At 37.0% G+C, this 24,655-nt stretch overlaps 1 protein-coding gene across 1 annotated transcript in view; it reads left to right on the top strand.

The window, feature by feature from the left end:
- Positions 1 to 490: 490 nt before the first annotated feature.
- Positions 491 to 24,655, top strand: part of LOC107664427 (echinoderm microtubule-associated protein-like 5) — a 102,195-nt gene continuing 78,030 nt past the window's right edge. The window contains exon 1 of the mRNA XM_016454995.1: positions 491 to 969. Coding sequence (XP_016310481.1) covers positions 773 to 969 — 197 coding nt within the window. The 5' untranslated portion in view covers positions 491 to 772. The remainder of the gene's footprint in view (positions 970 to 24,655) is intronic.

The following is a 24,655-nucleotide window of genomic DNA, read 5'->3' as shown; positions in this document are numbered from 1 at the left end:
ACAACAAAATTACTAAAACTTTAAAATAAAACAAAATATAAATAATAAAAATATGTATAAAAACTATATGATGTGTATACTACAATGACATTGATGTGAGAAAACTTTTTACATCTATTAAACAAAGTAGATTAATATCTTGTCTTTAACAGAAACATTTTGTATACTGGTTTTGTAAAGGTCAGAAAGAGTTCAGACCTCGCAGAGTTAAACTAGTGTACTGTAGTAGTAGGCCTACAACAAAAGCTATTAAACTGCCGTTTGTGCTAAATGAGCAGGCCATACACAGAGCCGTAGCTTAGACGCCTTACGCCCACCTCCTCCTGCTCGCCATTGGCCGACACATTTTCATGCAACTCATCCTCGCGACCTGATTGGCCAGACTCTCTGTCAGTCACTACCACCGGCTCGCGATTGGCCGGTCCCAGTTAACTAATGCAAAAATTCCATGTTCTCCGGTTTTGACGTCACTAGAGCAAAGCCACCCATCCGCTCTGAAGTAGAGAGAGTAGCTTCATGCCTCGCACATGTCACAAGTAGTCCAAGCCGATTTACAGCGTCTGAACAAAACAAAGCATTTGCCCTAACATTATGCAAACCGCCTAAAGTTGTGCACTTCACTTGAATTGAAACATGTCGTCGATCCGTTTGTCTTTGGCCGGACGAAGCTGCTCTGACAGCGGACTGAGCGGATAAACGGGACTGAATGTGACGGCTCGTCGCGTCGGTGAATGAAGAAGCACCAGCCGCTCGCTTCAAAACACGTCCGAACATGGCTGACAGAACAGCTCCCAACTGTCGCCTACGACTCGAGTGGGTCTACGGCTACCGGGGACACCAGTGCCGCAACAACCTGTACTACACCGCCGCCAAGGAGATCGTGTACTTTGTCGCCGGCGTCGGAGTTGTGTACAACACACGGGAACACAAGCAGAAATTTTATTTGGGACATAACGATGACATAATCAGGTAGGCACATTGACGTGGATGTTTTAAGGAAATCCTTACATTTTTTCATTTTTATTTTTTACCAAATGCACGCCAACTTAGTAGTAGTGAACTCAATGGTTGTAAAGCATTCAAGCCAGTGTCAGGCTGGCTAACGTTACTTATATAAGACGTTGCTGTATATTTAATGGCAAGATCGTGGTACCATCACAGAGAGGCACAAAATCACTTTCCAGAACATTTTCGTTCATCGTTCCTGGCTGGTGGATTGATCTCCAACCCCTATCCGGAATGCTGATTCAGTGGCAATTTTTCAAGCGATCTCCTTCACCACTAGGCTATTTGACTTCATTCTAAACACACACACACACACACACGTTTTCTCTTTTCTGTAATCTTTCACTGTCTAGCTTGTACTTATTTGAACAATGCTTGAAACTTGGTATTACCAGCACTTCCTGTGTCTATTTGCCTCTGAATCGCTTGATGTGTTCCCCACTTGTAAGTCGCTTTGGATAAAGGCGTCTGCTAGATGAATGCATGTAAATTTAAGTGGGGAGAGATGGAGGTGTGAGTTGCTCCGCTGAGGCGCTGTCCAGCACGCCCGGCTGCTGAAGGTGATCTCCGTCGCGCTGGACAGCGCCTCAGCGGAGCAACTTAGCACACTGGATGGGTTTCTTGCATTCTGTTAACGCTGTTTTTGTTAGTATGTGTACATCTGCGGTAGGCGGACGTTAGCGTCGCGTCTCGCTGTTTTGTGGCAAGTTAAAAGTAGTTCAACTTTGAAATACGCGTCTGGAGACATCTGCTTTCTCTAGCCTCCCTTTGCTCTCCGTCTGGTTGTTTGTGCACGCAAAACGCGTCCTTTGTAAACTGCCACTTAGACTTCCCTCACAAATCGCTAAGTGATAGGCTATTTGTAAAGGTACGGTCACATTGATCGTCGCCGGGGAAGTCAGTCATTTCAATTGGATTCGACGCGAACGGGAATTTCGTAGATTTCGCAACTGGGGATTCGTCTCGTTAACCAACATCTATTTGGTTTGAAAGTGACTTTTTTTGGAAGCTGTGCGTCATTCATCGCTGTACTTCTGGCAATAGATTGGATTTTTTTTTGTTGCTCACGAAATTTCGGCGAAATTTCGTGATCGAGCAATTTGACGAAATTTCGTTAATGTATGCGCATTTAAAACTTAAGAAATCTCAATACTTTCGCGTGTACCTATTGTATTTTTCCTCAAACATATACATTCCTCATGCACATGCAGAGGGTAAACACACCTGAAATGGAACTGAACCAAAGGTTCCAAGAAGAGTGATCATATTTAGTATAACAGCACTGGAGCCCTTCCTATTACTTCCTCATGTGTGTTTCTGAGCGTTTTTTTCTTACTAGTGTTCAGGGAGTGTGAAATAGAAAACCCGGAGTGGATTTTTACCAGTGATTGCAGAACACTTTCAGCTCTGTTACTCCGCTCCATTCATATACAATGTTCTAGCCGGCTTTCACGCTATACTTTGCCATGCTTTTATCTGACCTCAGGGAAAACTGCTTTACAACGTCATGATTTCCTATGAATTTTCTAATATAGTATGTATGAAAAAAAAAATCAAGCACCCCTAACTCTACTCCTAAACATAACCTTCACTGAGGCATAAGCAGATCGTACGAAAACGTACTAACTACGAATTAGCCACCAATTCACCAAAATGTACGAATTGCCATGAGATGGTGTTGTCTGTTTGGTACAAAACAACAGCTAATTTGAAAGTAATATTTATTTAATATAATTTAATTTCTAACTACTAACTAACTTTAATTACTAAAATTATAAAAAAAAAATAAAGAGTTGCAAGGTAGGGTAGGGGACAAAAATCAAGTAATTTTATTTCATGATAACATTATATGTCAAGATATATTAGGCTGTTGTCACTTTAAGACCTATTGCATGGATCCATTATATTGACACACGTCTGATTTCTTCTGCAACTGTTTATGTTCACTTAATACACAACCGACTGTTTATGTGAATCTTCTCCAAGACAGGCATTTTGACAAATTTTTGTGCATTTGACCAAGCGCAAAAATATGTGAAAGGTAACTGAATCCCATAGAGTGTAATCACATATCTCACTGCATTACAAGACTTTGTAGTTTAGTTTTAATTCATTAGCTAATATATTATCCAATAGCCTTAACAGTCAATTGTCATGAAATGACCTCTATCTGAGGTCATGATTTTGATGTATGTTTTTTAAAATACATTTGACATTCATCCAAGGTTTATCTGTGTTAACCTTAATAGTAATTCAGTTATTTAGAGATAGCTGTATTCATATGCAGGTGAAGGTGCTTTTAGCTGACAGTGAATGCATTATAATTCAGTCACATGATCATCAAGGTTATGGCATCCTACAGGAGTAGGTGTATATGTGTGTGTCTGTCTGTATGTGTGTGGTGTTTTAGTGAGAGCTGGAGGGGGTGGTGTTCTGCCTCGCCGCCGGTCATCTGCCTCAATTCTCTATTATTAATTAGGTGACAGAGAAACTGACCTTGGTTATCTTGCATTTGTGTGACTGTTTGAATGCTGTGCATGTGCTTATATTTGTACAGCATGTAGCATAATTCTAAAAAATTATGAGCAAATTACAGTGTTCTCAGACATATAAAATTAGTTCAAATACCACATTTGTGACCAGTTACATACATTTACTACCCCCCAGTATGTCCCCGGTGTGCATTTGTGTGTCAAATGTCTCATAGGGACCCATCCATCTCTGGTTACTTCAGTATCAGAATGTGACCCAATGCTTGACTTTCTGGGAGGGCCATTATATGCTATTCATGCATATCAGATGCGTCCATATGCCAACAAGGCCCTATTATTAAGTTATCAGCACAAGTATCTAAATACATAGAAGTCATAAGTGATTCATATGCATATAGCGCCAAAGGATTATTCGTACATTCAATACAAGACAGATCGACAAACAGAGACTGAGAAAGATACTGAATAAAGGAGATGGTTTAACATTTTATCGTTATTGTTGCCAAATAACTCTGTAATTTCTATAATGCCATCACTTACTCTGTTGTAGTGAGGTGGAAAAGTGAATTACTATGGCAATCCAAAAAAACAATCCAGAAATATGAAACCTTTCCTATAATAGTATGAATCCTATAAAGTAAAAAAAAAAAGAAACTATATGCATAAAGGAAAAGAAAGCCTATTTTAGGATCATAAATGTTTTTTTTTTGCATTATGGTATTATTTCCATAAAAATTAAGTACATTCTCCAGTTTTTATGACTGTGATACATCCTATTGTTTTACTTTTGAATTTGCTTGCAATTTTTATTGGAACACACATTTTATAAAAATTAAATTGGTGTAAAAAAGGAAATATAAATATAATTTAATTTCTATATGAATTATATTGTGAAATAATTAATAAAATGAATTAATAAAGATTTGAATAAAACAAACAAACAAACATCGAAACGTCAAGAGGATATTCTGAATTATAATGATTACTATATTGTAATGATACTGAGAATCAAATGTGAATCATCCCGTTTTATCCAATAAGTCTGATATAAGATATTAAAAACACCTCAGTTCATGTTTCCAAGTAGAAATATACTTTGTTTATGCCAGATCAAATACAGATATTTATTGTATTGGCTGATCTGAGTTGTTGTTGACATGGGATTGGTAGTTGATGGTGGAGTTGGTTTGTATCCTCTGTTATTTGCCCTTGAGCAGAAAGCTCAGTGGGAGGTGGAGGATGGAGCCCAGAGCTGAGCTACAGATTTTGAACAGCAGCTTGTGTGTGTGTTTGTGTGTGTGAGAGAGAGAGAGAAAAAATGAGAGACCCTCTCATACCTAACAGACGTGATGCTGTTTATATCGCATTGTGAGTTGGTCTGCATCAACTCCATTAAGCAAGCTGTGTGATCATGCTGTGCTATGCCGAGAACTGCTGATATATGTCCCCGTTCTTTGTAAACGTTACGTGACAACACTCCCTCAGGTAAGTGCCAACATAAGGCATAAAATATTGAACTTTGGGCTGAAACAAGCATACCTCCAAATTTAGACACACATTTAAACATTTAAAGGAACAGTTTAAAAATGATTTACTCACACTTGTTGTGAGCCTCGTGGATTGATGTAGTTAATATGCTGAATGTCCTTGCTATTAGGCTGAGTGATATGACAAAATATATATTTTGATGAAAATATGAACTGTGTATTGATGGAGATTTTGCTACACTGTGAATTCTGTTATGGGGTGTGCACACCAAAAGCGAAGTGAGTATTTGCATCGCGTTATCACTCTAGATTACTCACGAATAAAATAATCGCGTAATGCTCTCCTCCATTTTCTGATATAAATGGATGCCTCAAACTGGACGTGTCAATAAGCTCTTCGCTGATTGGCTTGTGTGACAACGCGTCATGCAGGTTTTCTGCTGGAGTTGAAATTTTTCAACTTGCCCGGAAGATGCGATTGAGGCATATAACGAGTGTTTGTGGCAATCTGCTCGTTCAAACAATTAAATTCGCTTTTGGTGTACACGCACCATTAAGTAAATCCTAATAGTTATATCCTAATAGTTCAAGTCTGCTTAAAGTGGACATATTAGATTGCTAAAGAAACATACATAAATGAGAAAACAAAGCATGCTCGATAATAAAATCTTACGGTACGTCATATTTACCATTTTTCCACAGGTGAAATCATTCATTTCAATTGGAATTCATGTGATCATAAATTTTGCATGAAGGCAAAAGATTTCCCCATGCAGATTTCGCAGTGGGTTCAAGTTTTTTCCAGCTGAGTTTCTTCGCTAATGTGACTGTACCTTTAAGTGTGATAATCCAAAAAAGTCATAATTTTCTGAACTCGAGTTGACTCTCTTAGACAGCATTCAGTTCACTTATCGAATTCAGTTCCCTTTTGCTCTTAAATGGTCAAATACAGGAAAATTCTTTCAAAATTCCTGTCTTGGTGAATATTCATGTAAACATAGTTGGTTATGTTGGTTAAGTGAAAATAGAAATCCAATAGGGGTCAAAATATTGGATTCATGCGTTAGGTCTTAAAGTGACAGCAGCCTAATATATCTTGACATTTTGGTCATATCACCCATCGCTACCTTGCATCTCTTTAAAATGTAAAAAGGTGTCATTAAAGTCTTTTAATGCAGTGCATAAAGCATGTTGACCAATTTAAAGAGACTATTATCTGCCCTTTTTGTCCAGTCCCCATTCACTTTCGTTCCATGGAAAAGAGCATCCAGGACATTCTGTAAACTATCTCCTTTCGTGTTCCTCAAAAGATGAGTTTGAAATGACATTACTGTGAGTCAGTTTGATACAGAATTTAAATTTCGTACTATTCCTCTAACACAATGGCTTAAAACATTTATACCTTAGATTTCAAAATAGCGTATTATGATATCTTAGTGCAACCACTTTCGATATACATGAAGATTCATGATTTTAGCCCACAAATGTCTGCATGTGAGCATTCATGAGTGCCACAGACAGGTGCATGCTGGTCACGCTCCTGAGGCTGTATGCCCTTAGACGTCTGTTTGTTTACTACAGGTGTTAAACAAAATAATAGAGGGCGGATAGATACTGGACATGTCGGGCATTGAATGACTGCGAGTGACTGAAAAAGATGGAAAAATGTCTGGCGACCTGCTGCGTTGTATCCTGTGTTTCATGTTACTGGAGACAAGTCTCAATGTCTTTTAAGTGGATTTCTCTGTTTTGTTTTTTTTTTGCCTGGATTTTTGTGTGCATGTCCCTTTAAAAGGTTTAACAGAAATATTGTGTTTCTGGTAAGATATTGAGGAGGCTGAATAACGTGAAAAAGGTTCTTTATTTATTAAAGGGATAGTTCACCCAAAAATGAAAATTACCCCATGATTTACTCACTCTCAAGCCATTTTAGGTGTATATGACTTTCTTCTTTCAGACGAATACAATCTGAGTTATATTAAATAATGTCCTGGCTCTTCCATGCTTTATAATGGGTGTGGATGGTAGCCCAAATTTTGAAGTCTAAAAAATTGCACCCATCCATTATAAAAGAAGTCCACACTGCTCTAGGGGGTTAATAAAGGCCTTCTGAAGTGACACGATGCGTTTGTGTAAGAAGTATATCCATATTTACAACTTTATAAACCTTAATCTCTAGCTTCCGCTAACTGTCGTATGCTCGTTCACGAGAGAGTGGCGTCCAGCGGATGACGTAGGACGTAGGCAAACGTGGTGACGAACGCGGAAGTGACGAACGTGGAAGCGCAGAGGAGAGAGCAAAACAAAACACGAATTAGTAGTACAAAATGAGGATTTGTAAAGAAAAATGCCGAAGGATTTCGATATAAGCCAAGAGGACACTGGTCTTCCTTTGCTGTAAACAAAACTGGTTTCTCGCGAGACTAGTATATTCTCACCGGAGCTTATGCGACGCCTACGTCTCACATCATCCGCTGGACGCCACTCTCGTGAATGAGCGTACGACAGTTAGCGGAAGCTAGAAATTAAGGTTTATAAAGTTGTAAATATGGATATTTTTCTTACACAAACGCATCGCTTCACTTCGGAAGGTCTTTATTAACCCCCTGGAGCCATGTGGACTTCTTTTATTATGGATAGGTGCCGGAGCCATGTGGACTTCTTTTATAATGGATGGGTGCAATTTTTTAGACTTCAAATTTTGGGCTACCATCCACACCCATTATAAAGCATGGAAGAGCCTGGACATTATTTAATATAACTCAGATTGTATTCGTCTGAAAGAAGAATGTCATATACACCTAGGATGGCTTGAGGGTGAGTAAATCATAGGCTAATTTTCACTTTTGGATGAACTATCCATTTAAGACGAGGATTAGGTGACTTCAGCAACATTTGCGTGATGTTTGGTGCTATGCCAGCGTTCACGTATGAGCGTGTGTGACTGACTGACATGATTGCTCATGAGGGGGGGAAGGGTGGGCATTGTGTCTCGTTTAAACCACGTGATCTAATCAGATGGAAGCTCTCTCTCTCTCTCTCTTATGCTCCAGTCCATCTGTAAGCCATGTGCACTCACATGCACTCATTTCTAATGTAATCCCTAATCTGCGCTGCCTCCTGATGCTCTTACTCTCATAGTATCAATGAGTCTGACTGTTTGAATGTGTGTATTGGTGTGCAGCTCTGTGTGTTTGTGGTCTGGATTGTCAATTTTAGCACAGATCATGTGCGCACAATGCACAAATCTCAGTCAAGAGTTTGGGTTAGATTGTGATCCCTGTGTGTGTGCTAAAACTGAAGCTTCAGTTGCCACCGAGATTAAATGCAGGGGTTTTATACCTTCTATATAAACCCCTCTTGGCACACTCGGCTTGTTAGCTTTTTGTCAAAGGCCTTGGTAGCTCTCCACCTAACGTGATTGAACTATTGCTTTGTGGGCTTGGAGAGTAAAACCTCCTCTAGAGACAGAAATCACTGCCCACTGAAATACTGTCAGACAGTTGTGAGTCTCATATAGTAGGGATGGAAGCAGTGAAATATTGGTACTTCTGTCACTTGTTTTAGCACGTTTTAACACCAGGATGAATCCTTGTTTAGTAAAATCAATACTATGGGTTTTTGAGCTAGAGATTTTATTGTTTATTTAGCATGAAAATGAATGCAGATATGGTCCTTTCTAGCATGTAATGCCTGCATTTCTTGATTAATTACATTCCTAATGGACAAAATCAGTATTTTTTTCAGTAATATTGTATTTGAGCTCATAAAAACTAATATTTGATTATTATACAAATATTTGATTATTATACAAATAATATAAATAATGCCTTATTCTGCATAATCATATTTTAGATCTACCCCATACCTAAATTTAACAACTACCTTACTAACTATTAGTAAGCAGCAAATCAGGAGTTTATTGAAGCAAACGTCGTAAAAGTAGTTAATAGTGAGAATTGGCCCTTAAAATAAACGTGTGACGAAAGTGTATTATTGAGACAGGCATTGTAAAATTTATTTTTTAATTTGATCTTTAAGATTTCAGCAAGGATGCATTAAATTGATCAAAAGTGATGGCAAAGACATTTTTAAATATTGCAAAAGATATTAAAAACAAAAGATATTAAGAAGCACAACTGTTTTTTTTTTAACAATGATAATAAGAAATGTTTCCAAATCTGCATAATAGAATGATTTCTGAAGAATCATTTGACACTGAAGACTGGAGTAATGGCTGCTGAAAATTCAGCTTTGCATCACAAGAATAAATTACATTTTAAAATATATTAAACTAAAAAACTGTAATTTAAAATTGTAATAATATTTCACAATATTCCTCTTTCTATTGTATTTTTTTTATCAAATAAATGCAGCCTTGGTGGGCAGAAGAGTTTTCTTTCAAAAACATTAAAAGGTCTTACGACCCCAAACTTTTGGATAATAGTGTGTATGTATATATTGAAATATATCAAGCAAAGCCTAAAACAAATGCTTGTTATATAGCCAGATTATGTTTTTACAATACAAATTGCATGTGCTTTATGTATGTGTCAGGATGAGCCCACACCTACATTATGCTTGGGCTTAATAAGCATGCTGAATGTATGTTGTCAAGATGCATTCATGCATGTTTGAGCCCATTACAGTGATGCTAATGCTGGGAGACAGGCGTCCTGTTCCTACTGGTTTCACAGTGATCAGCGAGGCTTCCCCCTTCCCAGCAATGGACCGCCCCTCTGGCAGGGAATCCCCACCCTGTCTATAGCAGTTCCAGTTAATGCTACAATCACCCTCTCATTCATTATCCCAAAGCGGCTTATCTGACACTTCTACACACATAAAACAGCCTGACATACAAACACACACCAGCACATGGCAGTGTAAATGTCCTCTCTCTGCAGAGTGCTCTTGGACTGTGAGAGGTCTGTCAGAGTGGATATAAGCGTCTTGAGACCGGTAGAGGTGTCTCTTCCTGTGCCTGTTAGCCGATGATCCATTGCAGGAGGTATTCTATGATCTAACTATACCATTTCAGTATCTTTACCAGCTGCCTATGCCCTTCTGTGTATTGAGGTATAATCTAGATTGTATTCTAGAGAAGTTCTTTAAAAGTGCAATATAATTTGCTGTTTATTAAAGGCGCGCACTGTCATTTTTGGTTAAAGGGATAGTTTACCCAAAATTTTAAATTACGCCATGATTTTCTCCCCCTTTACTAGCCATCCTAGGTGTATATGACTTTCTTCTTTCAGATGAATACAATCAGAGTTATATTGATGCTCTTTCAAGCTTTATAATGGCAGTGGTTGGGATTTTGAAGCCCAAAACAGTGCATCCATCCATCATCAAAAGTGCTCCACACAGTTCCAGATGGTTAATAAAAGCCTTCTAAAGCATATCGATGCGTTTATGAAAGAAAAAATATTAATTTTTACAACTTTATAAACTGTAATCTAGCTTCCGTTAACTTTTGCTAATCTTTTTTGCAGTCAGATATGATTAAATAATAACATGAGTGTAAATGTCTAATAACAGGGTTTACAAAAATAAAGCGGATAGTATTGGGGATGGTGTGGTCAATTGTGGTGGGGGGGGGGTATAAGTGGGTCATGTAGCTAATTTTACAGTCTAAAAATGGGTTGGGTGAGTCAAAACAACCCAATAGCTGGGTTTGTCCCTTTTTAACCCAACATTTTTTAAAAAAGGTTTTTATTTAATGAAAAATTAGCCTTATTAACTGAACTATTATTTATAAGTTTTTTTTTCTTTGTTGGACCTGAAATGAAGTAATTTTGGTCAATATTGATAATTAAACAATATTTTGCTAAATGTGCTTTTGTGCTGAAACCTTGGCTGGTTTAGGCCTGTCATGGATAAATAATGATGACAATAAAACCACCAGTAGGTGGCAGCAAGCCCCTGTTTTTATAAATGATTTATTGAATCGTTCAAATCAAACGATTCGTTCAAAACGGCTGATTCAATTAGAAACTAAACAAGCCTGCGTCCCAATGTGCATACTATCCATCCTAAATTCTATTCTATAATTCTATAATTTTCAATACTGTTTAGGGCAGATAGGCTGGATAGTATGCACTTTGGGACGCAGGGAAAGTGTCCATCTGAATGGGCCGTTGAATCACGTCAGGGGAATGTTTTTAAATTCTAATGAAGGAAAAATCATACCTTTTCTGTTGTCTTCTTTTTAAAGAAATTCAAAAGTTGCGCTTGAACCATTTTGCGCGAAAAATTACGAAAACTTGCTTCCGCTTGTGCGCGGCTTGTTACAGAACTGAGTTCTGATTGACCAATTGCCGTTATTCGTGAATTATCTTAAGTAGATAATTTTAACATTTCATTTGCATGATAAGTTGTACATAATACACATTATTAATCCAAAGGGGATGGTAAGGGGTGGGGGGGTTTACTGAGGGGATGCTTTTTGTCATTTTTTTCAACGAGGGGGATGCCATCCCCTCGCATCCCCCCTCAATTCGAGCCCTGATCTCAACAGGATAGCACCCTTTAAGCACCTCACTCCATGTAAAATAAAACAGCTTTTATAAGGCTACTGATATGCCTGGCGTCTTTATCTCATGTGAGTGTAAATCATTTTAAACATTTAAAAAAAAAGTTTTATTCATGAGGAAAAATTGCTTAGTGGAGCTTTAAGGAGCAAAGATTAACTGGCCTTGACACACAGTACTTGTTACAAAAACCCTGAAATAAAGTTTCATTAATAAATAATATTGAACATTCATTTTCATTTCACATTGAAAATACTCTTAGGGAGAGAAGTCAGAGCAAAAACACTGGGTTTTTTAAAAGAAGTCTCTTATACTCACCAAGGCTGAAAAAAAAAATATTATTGCAATTTTAAATAGCTGTTTTCTATTTTTCTATCTATTTTAAAATGTAATTTATTTCAGTGATGCAAATTTTCAGCAGCCATTACTCCAGTCTTCAGTGTCACATGCTCAAGATCAGCATATTAGCGTTTCTTATTATCAATGTGCTGCTTAATATTTCGGTCCGAACCGTGATACCTATTTTCAGTATTCTCATGAATAGAAAGTTTAAAAGAACAGCATTTAATTGAAATAGAAATGTTGTGTAATAATTTAAAAGTCTATCAATTTAAATGAAACATTTTTCATAAATGTAAGTTTCATCAATTCAATGCATCCTTGCTTAATAAACCAAGTCCAAACATCTAAACAGTAGTGTATATACATGTTTTATTACACGGCTCTGTAGAATACTTGATTCTGATTGGTCAGTCGCGACATTCCGAGGTATGCTATCCCTCGATAACAACCGGTAAAAGCTAATAACACAGGCTCATCCGGGTAACAGCAGTCGGCGCTGTACTCTTGCTTGAACTATTTTTTCTTGGTGGAAGCTTTGCGTTTGTTTAGCTAATAAAATATTAAAACTCGATTCAAAATGGTGTACAATTATTTAATTATGTCATCCTGGTATCGCGGACTTGCTCTTGTTTCATACAAACGCAGCTGCTGCCATTTTGCTACGATTGTTTTGTACGCTGTAATGGATTATAAGAGAACTAACAAACTGGTAAGGTTTTAAAACATTTTCGTCTTAATTCTTTTATTGCCTTAATTATTTTTTTGGTGAAATGTTGTGTAATAAGTGGTTTGACTGCACCGTTTCCCTTAAATGTCCGTATAGTTTGAATTTGCCGCTTGATCGCAACTGCTGCCTTCACGGAAGCTTTGCGTTCAAATATTTCAACTCAAATCAATATTTCGTGTCTAATTATTTACTTATGTGGCAAGTAGCCGTGTAATAAGCAGGATAATGTACATCCAGCCGGTTGTTATCTCAGAATAAACCCCTTCAGGCTGATACATGATCACCCTGTCGGGGTTTATTCTGAGATAACAACCGGCTGGATGTACATTATCCCTTACATATACTGTATACATGATATACTGCTTTCTGCGGTGTAGTTACGACCAACATTCTTTTAAAGTAAGTGTTAAATATAGCATAGCATAAATATTATATTGTTTGTTATAAAATGGAAAGTACAGACTTCTAACCAGTGGTGGAGCTAGAGTTTTATACATGGGGTGGCCAAGGCTAATTCAGGCTAATTCATAGACCATGACAGAAAATCAGTGTATTTGTACACAAAGCGCTTTACATAGAAAGGGGGAATCTCCTCAACCACCACCAGTGTGCAGCATCCACCTGGTTGATGCGACGGCAGCCATATTGCATCAGAACGCCCACCACACACCAGCTTATTGGTGGAGAGGAGACAGAGTGATGAAGCCAATCAGAATATGGGGATGATTAGGAGGCCATGATGATGCACAAGAGGCCAATGGGCAAATTTGGCCAGGATGCCGGGGATACACCCCTACTCTTTTTCGAAGGACATCCTGGGATTTTTAATGACCACAGAGAGTCAGGACCTCGGTTTAACGTCTCATCCGAAGTTGACAGTATAGTGTCCCCATCACTATACTGGGGCGCAAGGACCCACACAGACCACAGGGTGAGCACCTCCTGCTGGCCTCACTAACACCTCTTCCAGCAGCAACCTAGTTTTCCCAGGAGGTCTCCCATCCAGGTACTAACCAGGCTCAGCCCTGCTTAGCTTCAGTGGGTAACCAGTCTTGGGCTGCAAGGTGATAGGGCTGCTGGCCATACAGTACGGAACACCAGGCGCTTCACATCCTTTCGAGGCTAAAATAAATGCTCCTTTCAGTATGATTAAACAAAGAAAATTAAACAGTAGCATATTAATTATTGGGGTGGCCGATCAGATGTCAGGGGTGTCCAGGCTGCTTCTAAATGAATAAACTTAATTTGAAGCAACATGTAACTTCAAAGATATTAGAAAGATATTAATATTCCATAATATAGGGTAAATTCACATAATACAGAAACTTAAGTGCAGCTACTAACCATGTTCAAAACAAATACTATGGAAAGATTTCTCTGCAAATGTATTTTTGCTATTAATTTTAAAGAAAATCTCTGGAATTTGTATGATCAATAATTGTCTCATTGACATGAATATTTATAGAAACATCATGCTATTTTTAAAGCCTGCTTTACATGAAAAATTAGTCCAATTCATAACAGGCTCTTTTGAAATCACTGAGCGTGCAAAAACCGTCAAGTGGAACTGAGCATTTGTAAAAGCCAGTGGGGTTAAACAGCAGGAAAACGCTGAGAAACATGGCCCAGAAATTCAACAAATGCAGCCCTTCACAGGTGGATCAGTCCATATACACGTGGTCTGTCTCCATTGGATTACATTTCTAATGTCTGATCCTATTGTAGCCCATTTTTATCTCTAAATTTATATAGCTGGGCAAAATTCAGTTGTATTAGGAAACACTGAGAGATTAAACGACAGGCTTCATCAGTCCAGTCATATGACACAACCAAGGTAAACCAAGGTGACTTAACATTTTTCATATTTAAAACATATCGCATAGTAGCTATAACAGTTATTTCGCTTCATCCAACAGCATTTGCATTTGTGACACCTGTACTGTATCTGGCACACCTGGACATTTGGGTGTTTTTGCAGACAGGTGCTGAGCATGAGGTGTTATTGGTTGTCAGGATTTAGCTTGCTCTATAGAAGCCAAGGCAAGCAAGATAAATACTGACTTTTTTGAAATGTGCTAATCCTTTCCTTCCTGGTAATACACAACAAGGGCAAGCAAGGCGACTGCTGCAGTAGCTGCTCTGACCTGATTTGGACACCATCCAGAATGTGTGTGTGCAGGCGGCACAGATATGACACAATGAATCCACATGTGACGTGCCATTCTGCTGCCCAGTCTTATTTTACTTTATATACTATTCATTTCTCATTAATATTTTGAAAACAACATTTAATTTTATATTTTCAGTGATGATTTTAATTTTATTGTATTTTTTAGTCATTTATTGTTTTTATGTGCTTTTGCCTTTCTTTCTCTCTCTCTCTCTCTCTCTCTCTTTCTAGTTAGTAATTTTAGTGCATTAACTTATTGGCGAACTTTTTTCATTTTTATTTAAAGCTTTTCATCTGATATCATCTGATATTTACATTTAGTCATTTAGCAGACGCTTTTGTCCAAAGCGACTTACAAATGAGGACAATAAAAGCAGTCAAAACTAACAAAAGAGCAACAATATATAAGTGCAAATGACAAGTCTCGGTTAGTACACGTAGCAAGGTGTATATATATAGCTATCGTCGGATCATCAGGATGGAATGAGAGGTAGAGTTGAGTGTCATCAGCATAGCAGTGATATGAAAAGCCATGTTTCTGAATGACAGAACCTAGTGATGCCATGTAGATAGAGAAGAGAAGTGGTCCAAGTACTGAGCCCTGAGGCACCCCAGTAGCTAGATGTTGCGACTTGGACACCTCACCTCTCCAAGATACCTTGAAGGGCCTATCTGAGAGGTAAGACTCAAACCACTGGCGTGCGGTTCCTGAGATGCCATATATCCATCTTTATATTTTATTTTACTTCAGCATTATTTGAAAGGGGTCATCCACTGAGAAATCAAAATTCCCTTGATCTTTTGACATAAGAGGTCATTGTGCTATAAAAACATTCTGTAAGTGTCAGAGCTCAAAACTTTCTTATTAGTCTAAAAACAGCTTATATTGAAGCCAATCTGCCAAAACGACAGCTTGTGGAATGTTCTACTCTATGATGTAATAGTGTGGCTAACACTAACACTTTATAATAACTTTCATTAATAAATCATTAACAAACATTACATAATGTTTAACTAACCATTACTTTATATATATTCAGATATCTAGAAATATGAGATAATGTGCTTGTTAATGTTAACTAATGAAATATATATTCACATATCTATAAATATGAGATTATGTACTTGCTAATGTTAACTAATGAACTTATTAAACATTACCAAATGATTAACAGATCATTATTTAATGTAAATTGAAATGCTTACAAATGTCATTAAACTTTCAATTCATAAGATCATGCATTTTTTTTAATCTTCAAATAATTTTTACAGATGGTTTACAATGATTAAAAGTTTCATTAATAAATCATTAACAAACATTATATAGTGCATAACTGATCATTAGTTAATGGTTACAAATGTCATTAAACATTCAATGCATTTTAAAAATCTACAAATGATTTTAACAGAAATTACACAATGGTTACAAATTTATTTGTTAATGTGCTGTTGAATGCTTACAAGTGTCATTAAGTATTTGGTATTTGTTTGTTGTGTAGACTTCTAATATTTGCACATCTTAAATAATTTATTAATAATTTGTTAATGTTTTTGCAGAACCCAATATAAAGTGGAAAGTATTCATCAACTGTAAATGTTTATAAACATTTACTAATCATTAGTACCTTCATGAGCAGTTATTTTGATGGCAAAAAAGTGTCCAAAATGACAAAAAATTCCCTATTTTCACATCTTTACAAATAATTTTTAATCATTTTTTCATGTTTTTGCAGTACCCGATCTAAAGATGAGACTATTCATCATTTGTAAATGTTTATAAATATTTACAAATTTTTTAGTATCTTTATTGGCACTGGACTTTTAGCTACTGTGACAAAGTTTGTGTAAAGGGTGGTTAGTTAAGTTTAGCTAAATGTTTGGTAAAGACATTACACACATTGTAATTTGGGTGCAAAACATGTTTTTATTACCTCAACACTTATATTAGTATACTATTGTGAATCGTTAAACAGAATATTCCTTTAATCATACATCAACAGGAGGGGGAAAAAACAACAACAAATTTTCAAGAAAATACTTAATTTATCATTTATCAAAACAATGCAATATAAACAGACTGAATCGTGTTCCCTTATAGTAATCAAATTGACCCCTGTACAGTGTTGACCCCTTACCCAACCCTTGAACCAACCCATACACCAAACCTGTCCCTAACCTTACCCGTATCACACCTCAAGAGCAGCAAAAGTGTTGTGCATTAACAAAAGCTTTTAATCATTGTATAACATCTGTTAAAAAAACCATTTGTAGATTTTCAAGATGTACATGATCACATAAATTAGAGGTTTAATGACATTTGTAAGCATTTTAATTTACATTAAATGTTAATTATTAGGTAATGTTTAATACATTTATTAGTAAACATTAACAAGCACATTATTTCACGTTTCTAGATATGTGAATATATATTAACTAGCGATCCGTTAAGTGTTACATAATGTTTTTAAATGATTTATTAATGAAAGTTATTATAAAGTGTTACCTAAATCTGCTTACTGTCTCAGACCTGCAGTCAAGATCAAATAAAAATTGAGCTGATTTGAAGACAAAAACAGAAAATACAAAAAGTACAACTGATAGAAAATTCACACAGCATTTCAACAGGGTCAATTCATTTGACACAAACAAAAATGACTCAGAGGGATAGAAGTTCAGTAGGTCTGTTTTGTCAATGTTTTACCAACTGAATAATCGACATCCACAACAGTGGATGGACTCCATTTTTATATCTCACTGTCTTGTTTTCATGCGTGTCAAATTAAACACTGCTTCTACTTTGACTGAAGTCAATAAAATGTCTTTTATTTGAGTATTTGGCTTAATAAAAGTATCTTAGGCTTCCTCTTTAATGACTGTTGACCTTTTCTGGTTGGTTGATTGACTCAATCTCCGAGCTGAACTGAGATGTTTTGTCTTTTCACAGACTTTGTGAATTGATTTAATGAGTGCAGTTTCTTTCCTATGTTGACGTATTTCATATTGAAGCAGGGAGTTTGGACAGAACATTTTTTGAACAGCCAGTAGCCATTATGTTTATGTGGCAAAACCACATTTGATAGCGTGTACCACAAATTAAAGCAATGAAGACACTTGACACTTAATAAGAAATGTCATGAATAAATTTCAGCCACTTTGCAGCCAATTGATTGGGGAAATGATAAAGATAGACACACTATTGAAACCATGATTTGCTGCTTGCTATAGCTAGTCATTGCAGACGTCTGTAATACCTGTGTAATACCTATTCATTCCCAATCATCTCAATGGCAGTTTCTTGGCTGACGCATAAGCTGTGACTTCTTGATGACATATTATTTTAAAGAATCTGCTCTTCTGAGTTATTCAAAGAATCTGAGTTATTTATTTGTGAAATTGTGTTTATGTATTATTTAACAGTTAACAGTCAAATATCTTGTTAAATGTGAAATGTAATATGAAGTTATTAATTTTATAGTAATTTTGCTATAAAATTATTATTAATTTTGCGCTGACTTTTTTCCTGTCAGAATTTGACTTTATAGCTTGCAATTAAGATTTTATAACATGCAAGTTATAATGTCATAATTGCTGGATATGAACTCGCAATGAAAAAGGCCAGAATTGTGAGTTTATATCTCACAATTGTGACTTTTGAACTCACAATTATGAGTTAATATCTCGCAATTCTGACTAGTGATGCACCGAATGTTCGGCAACTGAAATTATAATAATAAGCGAAAAGACAGAATAAATTGTACCGAACAATGACGTGACGTGATCAAATAGCAACCAGCGCAGAGTGAGAGGCGCCCATTCTTTATAATGCAACAAACATGTCAGTGTGGAAGCATTTAAAACTTTCCGAAGAAAGACGCAAAAATCATTACAAGCACCGACAGTGAGAGACTGTTTAGTACTGCATCACATGCCTTCGATGAGAAGAGGAAGGGGTGATTGTTGCTGGTTACTGTATGATGATTGAAATCGTGAAATGGCCTTAAGCAATTAGTAAATAAACTGCAGAACGTTATGTTTTCACGCTCAAATTGCATGTATTCTGACAGCGCTGCACAAGCTCGCGGCGGATTGTTGTTACTCGTCTGTTGCTCAAGACAATAATAATGATAATAATCATTACAACAGCTCTATTAATACGTTTATTATAACATTCACACATAGTGTTCAAATTGGAATCTGTAATATTTTCTAATGTTTTAAAAGAAGTTTCTTCTGCTCAGCAAGGCTGTTTTCATTTCAAAAATACATGCCTTATTCAAGAAGGGGGTCTGATGGCCAAAAAATATTATTTTACTAACTTATTAATTTTAAGTCTGCTAGAATGTAAAAAAAAATGTTCAGTGTTAAATATTTTTAAATTATTGTTTTGTAATTGATTTTATCTTTAAAAAAAGCAAGACAAAATAGCAAAAAGCACATTTTGGCTATTTAATAAATGCAATGGTGAAAAAAATTGGCAAAATACATGGGGAAAAAAAACCTCGAAAAACCGTGTTCAGTATTCGGCCTTCGGCTTTCGGCCCAGTGTTCAGTTTCGGCTTTGGCCAAGAATTTTCATTTCAGTGCATCCCTAATTCTGACTTTTTTCTCACAATCTCACACTTATGAGTTTATATTTTGCAAATCTGTCTTTTTCCTCGCAGTCTCGCAATTCTGACTTCTCCCGCAAATGTGAGTTTATATCTCACAAATAAGATACAAGATTCTATAGTTATTTGCGATTAATTTGGTGACATTTTTTTAATGACTAACCCTAATCTATTGATTCTTTATCTGTGGCACTGCAAAGCCATTCGTGGCTGAATAGCAGTGCAGGAAACACTGGTTTGTTACATCTGCTGCTTCGTTAACAACTCCGGTCTATTAAACAGACCTTGTATGTGAACTGATCTCTGTCAGGTGGCACTGCAGACTCCAGCTGTCCAACTTTACATTTCACTTCCCACTCTTCCTCTTGTTACCATGACAAGCTTCTGTTTCTCACCCTGAAGCTTTCTGCCATTAGTTAGCGTGTCTCTGCTGCAGCTAAACTCTTCCACCCACCTGCCCACTCGAGCAGTCATCCAAGCAGTCTTCCTTTAGCGAGAGACTCCTGCACTGTTGGCCTGTCCACCCACTAAGGGCCTCCACTGGACCCATTAGCTAATAGGCTGGGGTAAAGGCGGGCTGTACATCACAGGAACGGCACAGTGACAGCATTCCACTTACTAAACGAGCTCATTAGCTAATAGAAAGGTAATGCTGGAGAAAGAGGAAGAGCTAGATCTTTAGAGAGACACAAGAAAAGTGATTTTGATGGTTTGTTGGATGTAGCTAATAAATTGAAGAGGTTATCTGAGGGCATTTTTATATGCAGGGCCTACTGCGACTTATATCTTGATCACTGAGAGGCAGATTTAATATTCAATCACATAAAGAATGATTTACATGTCATATCATATCACCTTCTTGAACTAAACGTGTGATCACATTTACCATTGTTTGATGAAGTTTCACGGGCAAAGCTGAGTCATTTCAATAGGGATCTGCACGATGAGGGGAAAAAAAAAACATTCCCAACAGACAATTGATCTTTTTTTGCCCAATATTTCACTGAAATATTGGTTTGGTTTGGTTTAGGTTAACCATGCGTAATTTACTCTTACTAATAATTATTATAGTAAGTACATGTGCAACAAGGACACTGTAAAATAAAGTATTACCCTTACATCAAATAAAAATAAAAATAATAAAAAAAATTATATTGGCAAAGCAACCTGTTTTCATTTAGTTTAGCTTGATGTACTAAAAAAACTAAAACTAAAACTGAAATACAATAAAATTAAATAAAATTAAAATGAAAAAGTCAACTAATAAAAATGACACAACTTTAACTGAAATTAAAATTAAAAAAACATAAAAATTCGAAATATTTAAAAAAATCATATCATCTCACTAACACTTAAATTACTTTTAATCATGTTTTACTCAAATGTCACATGATAAACTAAAAGGCGACTTTGAAGCAAATTGACAGCTTGTTATTTTTACATTTACAAAAAGCCAAAGCTCCAGATTTTCATATCGTTCATTAAACATTCAGATGTTTGAGCACAAATTGGCAGGCCATCGTCTGATGAAATACTACAGAGAGTAAGTTCCTCTGAGCCCACGTAGTGTGTGGGTTTGTGGCATCTGATCATATCAAATCAAAGCAGAAAATCACAGCATTTATATGCAGAGAGAGCTCTAACTAGCTATATCTAGTCACTGAGGAACACACGTTCATATTAGTACAATTTGTATCTGGAAAGTATCTAGAGAGCAAGTACGTCTTGTTAAGTAATGATTCAATTCACATGACTTTGATGTATGACTTTACTGATACCATTTGAAGCACTATATTCAAGTTTAACCCACTATTACTACTAAACCCCCCACCCCCAAGTCTACATATTAAACAATTGCAAGTTACCACTTTTTACAGTACATTAACAATCAATAATATATTAAAGGGGTCATATGATGTTGCTAAAAAGAACATTTTGTGTATTTGGTGTAATGAAATGTGTTTATGCGGTTTAAGGTTAAAAAAACACATTATTTTCCACATACTGTACATTATTGTTTCTCCTCTATGCCCCGCCTTTCTGAAACACGTCGATTTTTACAAAGCTCACAAGTGTTCTGGAACAGTGTTGTAAATACAACTTAACCACTGATTTCTAGTCGTGTCCTTTTTTGGAAGGCCAAACAAAGTAGTTTCACTTTCATAACCAAACACACAGCGTCACACACAGCAGGCTAGAGTGAGCGGCGGCCGGGGGCTAGCATGAGGAATGGCCGGCGGGCTTGAGAGAGCGGCGGCCGGCGGATTTGACGAAGGAGCGGCCGGCGGACTTGCGGCAACCACATGTGATGACCCCGGGCTGGACTCCGCTTCGTCCACGGTGAAAGCCGATCTGGCGATCCACAGCGCGAAGTTGATGTATTTCCTCAGCGACCAGCACGGATCAGCTCTAGGCATGACGAAGCGGATATCGTCCTCTTTTGGAAGGCCAAACAAAATAGTTTCATTTTCACAATAAAACAGACAGCGTCTTCACGACATGGCGGCAGCAACAATACTACAGCGAGAATAAAAGTTACGCCTTCTTTCTTTGCATGAACATTTGGGCGGCGTTATGCAAATCTTCCCACATCGTGACGTAGACATGTGGGGGCGTGTTAGAACGAGCCGTTTTAGGTTGGCGTGGTTGACTCTTAACTTTTATAAAGAATATCTCTTTGGATTTGAGACTTTAGTCTTTGCAACTTTACAGATCTTCTTTATGCACCAAGAGCTTGTAATACTTCAAAGAGAAAGGAAAAATTTAAATCACATCATATGACCCCTTTAACACTGTTAAATGGAATCTTTAGTAGATTCCAAAAATGATTCCATTTTATACGTTTAATTATAATGTTGTGATGCACAAATTCACTGTAGTATTTGCACAACCACTCTAGCATAATGACCTCACGCAGAGAAGCAGCTCTCGCATTCCCATCAGACAATGTAAAAATCAAATTCATGTTTTAATCTGTTCCCTGGCAGCTCAACCTCAGTCATAGACAGACACTTTGAGCGAGTGTCAAACTGTGTTTTTGGAAGTGTGTGCTTTGAGGACAACACAGAGATTTGACCCATCTGTCTCCTGGGCAGGATTGAATGAGAAATTTGGAGTTAATCCCTCCATCTTCCTGCTAATGAAACAGGCTGGGGGCAAACACATACTTACTAAGCCGTCGTGAGGGCTAAACAGACCCTCGCTGTAATCCACGGGCTTGAGCTGGTCCTGTCTGTATGTTTAGAAACAGATTCAAGACTGACGACACCAATCTGACTAAAAAGAAAAGAATGAGCATGAGTATGAATATGCGTATGTTTGTATGCTGGAACGCGCGTATGACCGTTATCGGAAGCTAGAGATTACGGTTTATAAAGTTGTAAATTTGGAATGGCCTTTATTAACCCCCTTAATTAATTAATTTCATGTCATTTATTTATTGAATTAATTTCTAATGCTGGGGTCTTTAGGAAGGAGTTTTTGTAGGTGCAGTTTATTTACATCCACTGACAGAACAACAACATCTTTATCCAGCAGCAGTACTGCTCTTGTGATTGAAGGAGAGACATTATTCAGAACACATCTCCTCTTTATGTTTAATTATATTTCTTCTAATATTTCTTTAATATATTGTGTACACATATGAACTTTGCATTAAAATCCCCCAGTTTCTCTCAAATCTTTCTGGACCCCTTTAGCACCACTTTGCAGCGCAGTTTGCGCCATTACCAAATTTGCATAATTCCTTCAGTGAATTAGAATGCAGAAAATGTATGGCAATACATGACCCTGTTAGCAGACACAATCTTACTGAATTTCTCTTCCAGAGTGAGGCAGAGAGTCTAAAGTATTCATCTCACTGTAAGAAATCTGAAGGATTTTTAAGCCCCTCTGGATGTGTGGGTTTCTTCTGGTCTATTATGAATACAAATTGCATGAATTATTTATATCGTTGACATATTAAATCATTTTTCAGTCATATTGAGAGAAAGCTTGTGCTGTGATGGAGAGTTGTGCTGGAGCTTTAGAGCCTTTGCTCTATTTTCAGTTATGTGAGATTATGTAATCCACAGAGACGGGAATAAAGACTGGCGACTGACTCGAGGGTTCGTTCACTGCAGGGATGTACAGGAAGCCACACAGCACCACTGATTTGTATAAACATAAAATTATGTAGTGCAAAAATGTTTCTTTTGATATTGATTATCTGATAACATTATCAGTAATATTATGGCTATTATTTGAATTATTTAATTTCAAATTAAGTTAATTTAGACATGTTTAATCTGTCATTTTATAACTGCATTTTGTTCATTTGATATTGGTTTGATTGGCTGAGACATTGATGGTCTGTAAATAGGAAAGAGGGTTATATTAGGTAGAGAGAAATTGCAGTCTTTGTCAGTGTTGTTTCTGTTAACTGAAACTAAATATTTTGTTAATGGAAATAAAGCTGAAATAAAATATAAATATTAGAAGAAAAACTTAAGAAACTTACACGGAGCCCCACACATGACATGCAGTGCAAAAATTTAAAGGGATCATATGATGCGATTTCAATTTTTCCTTTCTCTTTGAAGTGTTACAAGCTCTTGGTGCATAAAGAAGGTCTGTAAAGTTGCAAAGACTAAAGTCTCAAATCCAAAGAGATATTCTTTATAAAGTTTAAGAGTCAACCACGCCTACCTAAAATGGCTCGTTCTAACACGCCCCCACATGTCTACGTCACGATGTGGGAAGATTTGCATAACGCCCCCACATGTCTACGTCACTGTGTGGGAAGATTTGCATAACACAGCCCAAATGTTCACGCAAAGAAAGAGGGCGTAACTTTTATTCTCGCTGTAGTATTGTTGTTGCCGCCGCCACCATGTTGTGAAGGCGCTGTGTGCTTCGTTGTTAAAGCTCCTTTGTCGAATCCGCCGGCCGTGCTGTTCTCAAGGCCACCGGCCGCCGCTCACTCAAGCCCGCTGTGTGTTTCCTTGTGAAAGCGAAACTACTTTGTTTGGTCTTCCAAAAGAGGACACGACTAGAAATCAGTGGTTAAGTTGTATTTACAACACTGTTCCAGAACAGTTCAACCCAAATATTCAGATGTGTCCAGTGCATTTTATGGAGGACTGTTTCCTGATCCTGGGAGAGTAGACTACAATGCCGGCTGTTCTGACTCACCAACTGTAAGTACTATAAGTTTATATTTAAAGAATTTGCCACTGATGATTCAAACGCGAGTTTTGGGCAGTGTAGAGTAGTGCTTGTTTGTCATTTCTCCGATCACAAATGCAGACATGGTTT

The sequence above is a fragment of the Sinocyclocheilus anshuiensis genome, unplaced genomic scaffold (genome assembly GCF_001515605.1).
Source record: "Sinocyclocheilus anshuiensis isolate Anshui unplaced genomic scaffold, SAMN03320099.WGS_v1.1 scaffold167, whole genome shotgun sequence".
Classification (NCBI taxonomy): domain Eukaryota; kingdom Metazoa; phylum Chordata; class Actinopteri; order Cypriniformes; family Cyprinidae; genus Sinocyclocheilus; species Sinocyclocheilus anshuiensis.
The sequence above is the reverse complement of the archived record's forward strand: the minus strand, read 5'-3'. Positions and strand labels throughout refer to the sequence as shown.